Below are 12109 nucleotides of genomic sequence, written 5' to 3'. Positions count from 1 at the left end.
TGCCAGGCTCTGCTGATGTCAGTCCTGCAACTCCCAGCAGCAACAAAGCTCACGCCCCAGGTAGAGCACTGTTATTTCTACTAGGCACAGAATCAGTCATCACCTTTGCAACTCAGTAGTGATGGATTTTATGAAACTGATGGGACTACACATTTAACCAGTACCAGAAGAATTACTTGTTTTCAGTAGGGTTAGAGCCATAGAATGTTTCCCTGGTTTATTATTCCCCCAGAATAAGCAGGCCTGATTCACCAAACAAGATCCTTCTGCAACTCCCCCTGCCTCCCCCCCCCCCACCCCCCACCCCAACTTCAGCGGTCTGAGATGGTACAGTCAGGGGGGAAGAAGGCAGACCAGATGGCATCTCCTGTGTCTGATGAGCAGCTCTGCACCAGATCTCAAATGTGACAAGACTGGACTATGTTGCTTCCTTCTTACTGGTTGTGAACTCCATGCTTAGAAGAGCTCTCATCAAGAAGTGGAGAACCAAGGACATAAGCCCCAAGGTTTAAAATCCTGCTCCTGCTACAGGGCAGGATGTCACAAGTGTTGCCCTCTGTGAGAGAAGGGGTGAAATGCCTCCATGGATGGAAGACAGCCCTTACAGTCAACATACAAAAGCCACCTGTGGTAAAGCCACCAAACCAGGAAATTAACAAGAAACAAAAGCTAGAAAGACACTGTGCATAGAAAATAAAGTTTACAAAGTTTGCTAGCAGGTAACAAAGCGGCAGAGAGCTTTTTCTGCTCTGTGCCACACATTCCAGAAGCAGAGGAGATCTCATGAGATAAGGCATTATCCCACTCCTGCTGGACGCTGTGTATGCACTCTCTTGAGCAACGAAACCACTATGTTGCCAGAAAGTCTGAAGATTTTCCTCAAACTTTCAGTTTTCACATGCAATGGGTCTTTCCAAATGACAATTTTCTTGGGTGAATGGAAACAGGGGACAATTATACTGTGACTTCCTGTATAGTCACAGTATTGATCCTGTGCAGCCACAATTGATTATGGAAAGGTATTGCTGAGGTGCTCAGGGTAAGACTGCCTTTTGGGGCAGCACAACAATCTTAGATTAGACTAAGCTAAATCAATAAAGTTCTTGGAAAGGCAATACAATACTTGAATTATGGTACGCTACCTAATTATTTGTAGTTGGGGACAGAAGGGAGAAGGAACTACAGAAATTAATATGGCCACCAACTTTTTAGGCTCCTTCATTATACAGGGAGCACATGTCTTGCTGCTCCAACCAACAAGAAAAGATATTGCAGAAAATCATTCAAGATCAAGCTTAACTCTAAAAGTTATGAATTGTGTTACATCCTGGCTACATCTTTGTAAAAATACTTTGGTTACTTCTATTTCATATCTTAAAAATCAGATTGTGTCACATCTTTCTTAACCAAATTTTTTCAAATCTGAAATCAATATTACATGTTCAGAGAAAAAACCTAATATCAGCCTCAAATATGGAAGAAAAAAACCCCAAGGTGCAGTTAAATTTAGAATGGACACGCATGAAATCACTTCTCCCTAGAACTGTCTACTAGTTACTCTCTTACTCACAGCCTCAATTAGCTCTACCTTCCCTGTGTCCTGCTCAATTCAGTCAGTACCCTTGGTTTCTGATTTTCTATTTTACTTTAATATCTACAAAACTGTACTAGCCTGTCACTGAAAAGAATTATTTGCCTACTATATATATATATATATGTATTTCATTTTTGGCTAAGTATTTGAATTGCTAAGTTATTCAACTAGAATGAACAGGTTACCCTATTAACAGGATTCCAATAATGTCGATCAGGATTTTTCAAGGTATCAATTACAGTATTACTTGTTTAAGACTCAAAAAGGTTACCCACCTTTACACAGTAACCTCTTTCCGCTTTAAGCAAGTGAGAATGCTTTTTTCTGTTAAGGAAGCTGCTCATAAAAAACTAGCAGTTTTTTTCTTATTTGGCAACATCATTTTATTCTTTCAAAATGCAATAAAAAACCCTGTTTCTTCTGCATTTAACATTTACATTCACTTACTTGAAACTGTGCTAGCTGAAAAACAAGAACAGTATATTTATATAGGCCACTAGTCAGCACTGATCATAATATGATTAGAAAGACAACATTATGGAGCTGAATAATTGTTTCACTGACAAACTGAGGGAGATTCTCCATTTTTGCAGCTAAATAGAAAATGAAGAGGCACTGGAGAATAAAATGAAATAACGATACAGGAGAAGCCCCACCTCACTCGCGCACACACACAAGAAGGACAGATATCTTCTATATATAGCATACATATAATCACCCACTTTCTGCAGTTTTCTATTCATTATCTTTTCTGTACCCAATAGGATCTTCTCTCAAGGCCATTGGTCCAGAAACAATTACAGCACGCTCTGCAATGGCATCTTTCAACAAACACACATTTTTCAATTCTGTTACACAAAATTAATCATTTTATTTCCATGCCATTCAGTCCAGAATCCAGAAGAACTTGAAACTGCCTAACTATATCAAATCCAAATTCAAAAAAGGGAGATTATTCTATTCTGCCTTCCCTCTTAGAATATTAGATATAAATAACTTGCCCATTGAAGAAGAAATTCCTTGTCATACATTGTTAAATGGATGAGAACCAAGAAATTATTACTGCATACAGTAATTCTTTTTCCTTTCCAGAAAGGTATTTTTCTTAAAAGGCCAATCTGAACTCGCAGAAAAAGCATACTTGAAGACTTGAATGGCCAGTATTTTTAAGTAACTTTATGTATGTTGATTCACAATAATGAGAAAGTGAAACTCATCAAATTCACTCTATAGATCTTATTTTTTTAACTCTTCCCTTCCTATCTGTTCCCAACTTATGATAATGCACATTTCTTTATCAAAGTATCTGACCTGAGGTATTTCATTACCTCTTCTACAACCTAAACCCAAATTGAACAATTAGATGCATTCACTTACAAATCCTAAAGTAAATCAAAGATGAAACAGCTGAACTACTCGCTGCTGTTTGCAACCTCTCAAGTCAGGGTTGGTTCAGGAAGATGACAAGTATGGCATCAATTTTTACACAAAACCCAAAGGAAAACAGGATAAGCAGCATGTCTACCCTGGGTAAGTTTTGAGAAACCAGCAAAACTTTAATAAAGAACAGAGTTAACAGACATATAGATGAACATAATATAGCAGGTAAGAGAAGTCAACATGCATTTTGTAAAAGGAAATCATATCCAACAAACCTCCACAAGCGTCGTCAAGTGTTAACAAGCAATGCAGCCAATGGAAACACCAATTAAGTTGTCTGCATAACTTTCAAAATCTTTCAACAATACCTCTCAAAGGAAACTAAACCCAAACAAACCAGAGATCCTTGAACAGATGAATAATTGGTTAAGGTATCAAGAAGTAAAGCAACCTAGAATAAAGACAGGCTGGCAGCAACTGATTAGTTCATGGATGAAGTCAATAGGTAGAGACCCTCAAGGATCTGTGCCACTCATTTTATTCATAAATAACTAAAATAAGAACAAGCATATTAAGGTGATAGGTCTGCTGACACTGCTAAGGCATATTCAAGGTAGAAATCAGGATTCCATTGAAGAACTGCAGAGAGACTTACATTTTTTTTTGTCCAACTACGTAAATGTGAAGCAATGCATAAACCCAGTGGACTTTGAGCTGACAATTAACACTGAAGAATGAGGTTAGTTTTATAGTAGGTTGTTCAAGGAAGTATCTGCTTAATGCTTGCAGTATCAAAAGGCTAATGCAATATCAAGAGAGAAAGAAAACAACGCCAAACAATTACTTCACATCATAAATCCAGCATGCCCACATCTTGACTATGCTATACTATGTTTCTCTGTTATAAAACAAAGATAAAAATAGAATGGTTAAAAAAAAGAAAGTTAGAGGAAAGATGTACAGGAAGAACTCCATTAAGACTAGAAAAAGATGGTAGAGATATGACTAAGTTTATGAAACAAAATGACAGAGGGAATTAATTTGGTACATGCAGTGAAACCAGAAAGTAGAAGATTTCTTTTCATGTAACATACTTTGAGACTCATACAGACATTTCTGAATACACAAAGATACCTCATTCAGCTCTGATGATCTGAGGCTTAGACTACTTCAGAGACTCCCCCTTCAAAGAAACCTTTCATTGGTAGAACTAACACACAGAGGCATGAGTACTGAGCCAGAACCACCACAAAAAAACCCCCCAACAAATCCTGTCTTGTGAGTTCAGTGCAGAGCTAAGAAAACCACACACACTGTGATACAAGAAACAAGCCTAGCTAGTACTGAACAATGATAGTCTTCACAATCAATGAAATGTAGTTAAGACTGATTTTATGTTTTTTTAAATAAAATACATCTTGCGTACTATGTTGATTGATTTTTCTTAATCTAAGTCTTTCAAAAAGCCTACATTCTTTTAAGAATCAAGTTTTATAGAAATAAATGCCACTCAGTTGCCTTTTTTTAAGCCTCCCCCAGTTTTATTTCAAACTTTGATCTCACCCTACAAAGAAAAGGTGTATTTATAGAAATGTTCTAGTGAAACTATTTAGTGGCTTCTTCCCACCTCCCCCTCCACTTTTCAGAATATGTGAAAGATTAAAAAAAAAAATAATTGCTAAACCACCCTGCTTTAACTTAAGACTCAAGCTCTTAACCCAGGTGAAAGTCACACTCCTCAAACCAGGAAAAAAAAAATATCGGAAAGCCATCCCCCCCCAGTTAGTAAAGAAATCCAGTCCATGCCACCATTCACTGCTTCACAGTCTTCAACTCAGTGAACACTTATTTGGTCTGAAGTTTCTATTATTCAAACACTATAGCTCTTTTAGTGAGTACCTACAGTATCCAAGAGACATATTTATTGATCCATTAGTGACAGAAGCAGAAGAAACTAAAAGAATAATAATTATTAGAATAGCAAATCCTCATAGGAAGTAATATAGATGAAAAATATTACCTCATCATGTGTGTATCTGTAATCTGCCTTCTTTGACTTCAGATCCCATAATACCACTGTTCCAGACTCAAAGCCAATCAGAAGCTGCAATAATAAGCAGATATATTAAGTCTTTATAAGGATAAGCCAAATAATACCTTTTGTAATACCTGTAGTATTACAGCATGTAGTAACTGAAAGTAGTTATGAAGACAAAAAAATTAGAGAGAAGCAGTGAAAACCTCAATGTCAGAGAGGTTTACTTTGTACTCATCATTTTCTTAAACTTCCAGCAAATACAACTCACATACAAGCAAAATTAGAAAAAAAAAAATAATGTATTCTTCTGAAGAGTCTTTGGAAATCCCTTTGAGTTCCAGAAAGATTAATATTAAGCTTTCCTAAGTGTATTCCTTCCTTAGTGATAATGGGGGGGTTGGAAAAGAGAACTTTATTGTGGATTTTCTTCACTGAAATTTGTTCTGCTTAGATTTGCTGGAAGAACACACTATCCTTCCTGAAGCTGTCTATAAAGAAACTATGCAACATATAAGCTTTCCCCAGATGTTAGTCACAATTGAGATAACTGACTAAAGGAACACCAAGAACATTTAGTTGTTAAGAGAAAGAAAGCTAGAGGGAAATTAAACAAGATAATTTTCTAAATCTTTTTGCTAGAAGTAAGATTAAACCCTTTCTGCATGTTTTGTTTTTTTTTTTTTTTCAAATTGCTCAATGATTTGTCTAACATAGGAGAGTAAAATACTTACGCAACAATCTTAAGTGACAAGGAAAACAAAACAAGGCCAACATAAGGTAGTAGTAACAAAGCTGGCACTTGTTAGGTAGAAGGCGGCAATGCAGCTTCATCTTTCATAGCTGCTGGGATCTACTGTGACATCTTTCCTTCGAGCAATGCTGCTACAGCAGATGCAGCTCCTAGCATTTCGTAGCACGCCTTCACTCTCATTTCTTTTTCCCAGCATGGACATACAAAAACCCCAAGTGGTTGGCTGCTGGGATTTACCGGCTGTTGAAGCAGCCAATTTCCTGTGAGCAAACAGAAGTGCCCTGAGGAATGCCTTTGTATCACATATAAGAAAACACTGCCTTCACATACATGCCATTGTAGTCAAGGATAGAGATCTAAATCAAGGCACCTAGAGGTTTTGTCTGGACAGTCTTTTCAGCATGTTAAGATTTACAGTGTAGTGTTATTTCCAGTATGAAAAATAAAACAGGATCTCTTTCCACCTTACAGATAAAATATTTGATCTGTTACAGTGCTATATAGCACTAGAATACGCTAAAAATGTTAAGACACATTTGATCTAGTAAAAGTATTAGATTTTTTCCCTCACTACAGTGTCATATATACTATTTTAAGTGATCTTGCTTATTCTTTTGTATTTTTTGTTTTAACTTTAAACATTAGAAAAATCACAGTGATTAGAAGGCTAATAGCACGAACAGATTTTAAAAGTGAGTACACAGGAGGTTCTTGCAACTGTACAGGTTTTTCAGCAATATTTTTCCTATGGGATAGAATATGAGTGCAAGGTCAGATTCTAAAACATCAGATTGATAGCCTGGTTGATAAAACAAGTAATTCCTAAACTTTATTTAGCAATAACTAAATGTGGGGTGGGGGTGGAATATACCAGAATAAGTAGTTTGTCTTTTCTTAAGTTACCATAGCTTCATTGCATTCATATCCTAGAGTTCATGACTCTGGAATGTGATTCAAACCTAATCCTGCAGAGAAATCCATTCATTACGCACTTATTGGGGTGAAGCTTACTGCAGTGAGAAAACTCTACTCATTAAATTCTTTTTGTTGGACTGAAACCTCAGGTGTCTAGGATACAAGCTTTTAACCAGCATGCTATTAAAACATTCAAACTACTGCTGAGACAATAGTATCATTCCCCTTCTCTTCAGTTTTATCCACCACTAACATGTCAAATGAAAGGCAACTAAATAAAATATATTTTTTCCTGCATATATGGTACAGAAGTAAGGAAAATTATTTTCCTCCTTCTTCAAGATTCTTCACAAACGGCACTTCAAAACTCTAGGATATTTTTGAGACATTACACTGACAAAAATCATTCAGAATTTAACTCATCAATCTTTTCAATCACTTATACCTGATTAATCTAAAGTGGAGTCATTAATGAAAATGTGTTTAAAGTGGCATCAAGGTGTCTCTGGCTAAATTATAATGATACTTTTATCAGGGGTCTACAAACTTTTGTTAAAGACACAGGTAAGACTACTGTTTTCAAATCCTTTCATCTTTTGCTTTAATCCTATTGTAAAAATTAAAGAAAACCCTTCTTGTTTACTCTTCAGTGTGGACCAGGGGATCTGAACAACAGTAGATCGCTAAGATTTGCTAAACAGCTATATGGAACACACAAATTAAAGAGGCTGAAGATCCTTCATAGAGTGGGTGAGTTATGTGATCCCATCGCAAGACTTGTAGAAGAGGTCTGTTACCTGAAGCACAGTCTTACAATCATGACTTTAGTGGGGAATGTATGATTTTCTACTACAGTAATTACTGTCACCTAAAATGTTAGTATGTTGCCTTTAACTCCTTGCTTTCTCTTTTAATTTTTGAAGTCTTCACTGTGAACTAAAGTTATGGGTTCTATGTTGGTTTTGCATAAGCTTCATAACCAATGTCCCAAAGCAAAGGGTAATTAATACCTGTAGATTTCCTTTAGTAATACAGGAGGAACTCAAGACCATTGACTTTATAACCCAAGTTCTTCTTTGTGGCTGCTATATCTCAGGACATAAAAGTTACACATTGATGAAGCCCTCGCAAGACAGTAAAACTTTTTGTCAAGATAAAAAGATTACGTTAATACTAACTCAAAAGAAGAAAGAGACAAGTCTAATACATAGCTCTGTCCTACATGTTTTAGTTTATTTTTCTGAAGTATCCAGTTGTACTACAGGCCAGTTAAGTTTTAAGCAATCAAGTTTTAATCAATAGATGCTGTTTGCTAAATGGGAGTATGTCAAACCTCAAATTCCATAAGCTGCTAGACCAAGTGCATCGTATTCCATATAAATAAGCATTTTGAAATTAGGAAACAGCAACACCCAAGAGCATTAAAGTTTCTTTAATTTCCATCCCACTATTTCTGCACTCAGGTTATGACATTTTTGGTAACATCTTCATTTTTCTACTACCATAAATAAAGTTCTTTGCTTTTTTTCCCAAGATTTTTTACAATTAAACACTTTCAACTGTGTTTTCAAGTGTTTCCGAATACAAGATACATTCAATTATGCTGGTACTGTGTCCTACAGTCATGTCTGCACCCTGCTTCATGTTATATTCAGAGCCTACAACTTTGATTTAGCCTTCTTTTGTTTTCAACACTGTACTCATCCCTGCTTAATCCTTCCTTAAAAAGCAGTGGTAGTAATACTTCAAAAAAAGAAGTCCTGCTTGAAAGTTTTTGAATAGTCTTTAAACATATCGTACCTTTCCTTCATCCATTGGATTGTCACTAATGTGGACAATAGGTCCTGGGTGAGTTTTGGACGACCTAAACAAGAAATATTTCCATTTAATTAAAAAAAAACAACTCTCCTGCCCCAAACTGCATCACAAAATGATTGCAAGTAATACAGATTCTGCAGCTATACACTCCAATGTAAGCAATCTATTGACATTTCAGCATGGAATCACTTTTATCTTCAATCCCATAAATTTCTGTTTATTTCTAGGCACCTAGTTCCTGTTTTTTTATAGGAAGGACAGACTTTTTTACTGCTTATTCGCAACACAGAAAAATTGCCATTACTTTTACAACCACTGTCTTACTGGTTTTTGTTACAGAATTGACATAGTTGGATAAAGCATTTATTTTTATGCTGGAAAACAGGTCTTGCCTTTTTGCATAAACTGCCCAAGCTGGGCATTGTTAAAACACCACAGAGTTAAGACTTTATGTTGACTTCCTGCTACTGAAGCAGATGGACTAATGGTAATTGTGTTTGTTGAAACAGCCTTTGGCAAGTGATGGACTTCACGGACCTTTTCAAGATAAAGAAATTATTCTGGAAACAAAATAACAGCACAGGAACAGCAGCACACAAGTAAATGTTTTCAGCAACAAAACACTGTATTTGCATGCACAAATTTATTATTTATAAAGGAGAAGCAATGACAATAGCTGTAAAATAGACTTTGCTCTTGAAATAAGCTTATTTAAATCCACACTTTCAGCCAGTGATTTTATACTCAGCATGTGTATCTTTGTACTTTGGGCTTTAACCCCAAAACTGCAGAAGTGACATGCCTGCCCAAATACCAACCACATATTATTCTAGTTCTTTATCACCACAGATAATTATTTTTATGTCTATTGCAGGCACTATGATAAAATAGTGTTATAGGCAGAAACATAATACATTAACATTTCACATTTATGAAAATAAAAAATTTTTACATGACTATTTTTGTACATTGATAGTGTGCGTTTGGTGTAGGGAGACTAATATAGAGGCCACTCTAGGTAACAATGACTTTTCTACAACTGATGTTAATAACATCCGGGATACTTCTGCTCCCTCCCCGCAACAGACAATACTTGATTAAACTCACAGTTCAATGGCTTTATTCCACATGATGACATAGCCTGAGAGAGTAAATGATTCCACATTGACAATGTGAATGTTTCCTCTTTCAGTGCCCACGTATAGCCATTTACTTTGGAAAGGCAGATGACAAAATGTAATCCTGAAAGAGAAAGCCACCAGAAAAGGTATTAAAGTCTTTTAGATATCCTATGCTTCACGGTCTACATTGCCAAAAGGTGGAAGAAAGGTAACAGGCAAACAAGAAGAAATAAGACCAGTTACAGATAGAAAAAAATAAAGCCAACAAAACCCAAAAGCTAGTAACAGTACCAGCAGAGAACTCTTTCTTGACCTTAACTCCAGAGCAAATATTAATATCTGAAAACTTTGTTATTTCTGTCCTCTTGGGTCCTGCTTATTGCTTACTATTTCTTCAAAACTGATAAAGAAATAATGTCCATAGGAACTGCAGTTTCGGAAGTATCTGATTTTTCTATACAACAGAAATCATAACTTGAAATTGGTCTACAAACCTTGTGGAAACTGTAAACCCTAAACCATTTTAATCTGTCAAGGTCCAAAATTGAAAGAAACTGCCAAACTACTTGGACTATCAAACTTGGGCTTTCAGAAGTGTTTCAGTGATAAGGTAAAATAATTACTCAATGGAAATTTGTTCTGTCAGCTCTAATCCTTAGCTTTACAGATTTGTTTTGTTCTTGTTTTCTCCCAGTTGGACTCCCTTCTTGCTAAATCCATGCATCAGTTCACCGGCCTGTTAATTATTTTTATGCAAAGAACAGCTTTAGATCCTTTGCATTAGATGCTGTATAAGCACACTTAACTTCAGCATAAAAGCAAAGGTTAATAGCAGCAATGAAAAAGATTGCTACTGGCTGAAAAGATGTTAAGTTGTATTACAGGTTTCAAAAGTTAAAGCTTCCATAGTAATACTACCTGGATCAAAAGTGTACCCATTTACTTTTGATATCATTCATTTCTTTCTAGTTAGGGAAAACAGATCACTCAAGCAACTCTTCATCCATTTTCAAACTTCCTTGATTTCTTATGCTTGAATACTTAAACCAAAAGGCTGCACTAACATTTTCATTGATCTTTCAACAGAAAAGAGACTATATATAAGTTTTAAAATGTGTAAGTTACAACTTCTTCCAGTTCACTGAATATTTTTACTTAGCACAGTAATCTGCAAACACCACAGGTTAAAGACTTTAGTTTCCCCAGTGTCCTTGAAATAAATACTTTATTGGCTGCTAAGCCACATACATCTGAACATGCACTTCATAGACAGGCCCCAAAATCTTACTGCCCAGTGGCAGAGCTCCCATACTACAACAGGTCATGGGGAAGAGGAAAGTGATGCAGCATAAAAACATAAGCCTTCAGCACTTGGCAACACCACAGCTTCTTTTTGTGCCAGCACTCCACGTGCCAGAAGCAGCTGGCAGCCACATCAGTTGGATCTAAAAACATGGCCTAGCAGCCAGAAATAATATTCAGGAGTAGGACCATGGGCCTATCTGTCTTGATCTGTGAGTTAATATTGCCAATTACAGTTGCTCAACACTTGTGTTACAAAAACAAATTACTTCATATCATTTAAAGGTGGGCAAATGTAAGTGAGGGCTGCAACTTCGATTGGTATAGCAAAAGGGCAAAACTTAAAGCATCCAACTCCTCAATACTCTTGACACTCTTCTTGAATATGGACCCATACCCAATTTACTGCCTTCTCCATGCAAGTGAGATTAATTTTGTCAAGAGTTTGCAAGCACTGTAATGTTTCCACACTAAGTAAAAAGTAGAGTTGAACAAGTAACTTCACAAAATATTTACAAACTCAAATGCAGGAGGTTGAAGAGACTTCAAAATTGTTAAATATAGGCACATATAAAACAGGGTTCTTAACTTTATCCTTCAAAGCATGCTTTTACCAGTCTTCTACAATCAGAAAAATCTTGTATGATTTTTATAGCCTAAAAAATATTTCTTAGAGCTTGTTTCACAGAACTGATGACTAGTTAAATCCAAAAGGAATTTGTAGTGCTAAACCTGCTATAATGGAAGAAATCCAATTTCACCTTGAATGTGGTAAATATTACTCCATTTACAAATATAATTTGATTTGCTATTTATTTTCTTAATAGGAAAATTATGTCCTCCAACTTTCAGAAGTTCAGTAACATTTGTCTAAAGTGATTAATTTCAAATAACTAAATTTATTTTAGCAATTTACAGAACATTTCCAACGTTAAGAGTCCACGTACTGAGCTTCTCTCTCTTCAGCAATTAAGGCTTTGTCTTAAACTATGTAGATTTTAAACAACATTGTTATATATAACAGATTTAAAGAAGCTCTTAAAAACTAAAATCCAGTGAAGCTATGACCATTTGAAGGACCAGTGATGACAAACTAACAAGTAAATATACAGGCTATGTTCAGTGGCCTCACTTGCTCCATTGAAAATTGGACTGAGGATTAAAGGGATTCAGAGTTGTTTCAGAGGATG

General features: G+C 35.9%; 1 protein-coding gene across 15 annotated transcripts in view; it reads right to left on the bottom strand.

The window, feature by feature from the left end:
* Nucleotides 1-12109, bottom strand: part of STXBP5 (syntaxin binding protein 5) — a 109061-nt gene that overhangs the window by 53708 nt on the left and 43244 nt on the right. For 14 of the 15 annotated variants that reach the window (XM_040597175.1, XM_040597178.1, XM_040597177.1 and 11 more), the window contains 3 exons: nucleotides 9604-9738; nucleotides 8479-8542; nucleotides 4995-5078 (listed from right to left, as the gene is read on the bottom strand). In XM_040597175.1, the coding sequence (XP_040453109.1) occupies nucleotides 4995-5078; nucleotides 8479-8542; nucleotides 9604-9738 (283 nt within the window). The remainder of the gene's footprint in view (nucleotides 1-4994; nucleotides 5079-8478; nucleotides 8543-9603; nucleotides 9739-12109) is intronic. The other variant, XM_040597182.1, reaches the window with a different exon arrangement.

This window comes from Falco naumanni, chromosome 6 (assembly GCF_017639655.2).
Source record: "Falco naumanni isolate bFalNau1 chromosome 6, bFalNau1.pat, whole genome shotgun sequence".
NCBI classification, from domain to species: domain Eukaryota; kingdom Metazoa; phylum Chordata; class Aves; order Falconiformes; family Falconidae; genus Falco; species Falco naumanni.
This window is presented reverse-complemented; position numbering and strand designations above follow the sequence as displayed.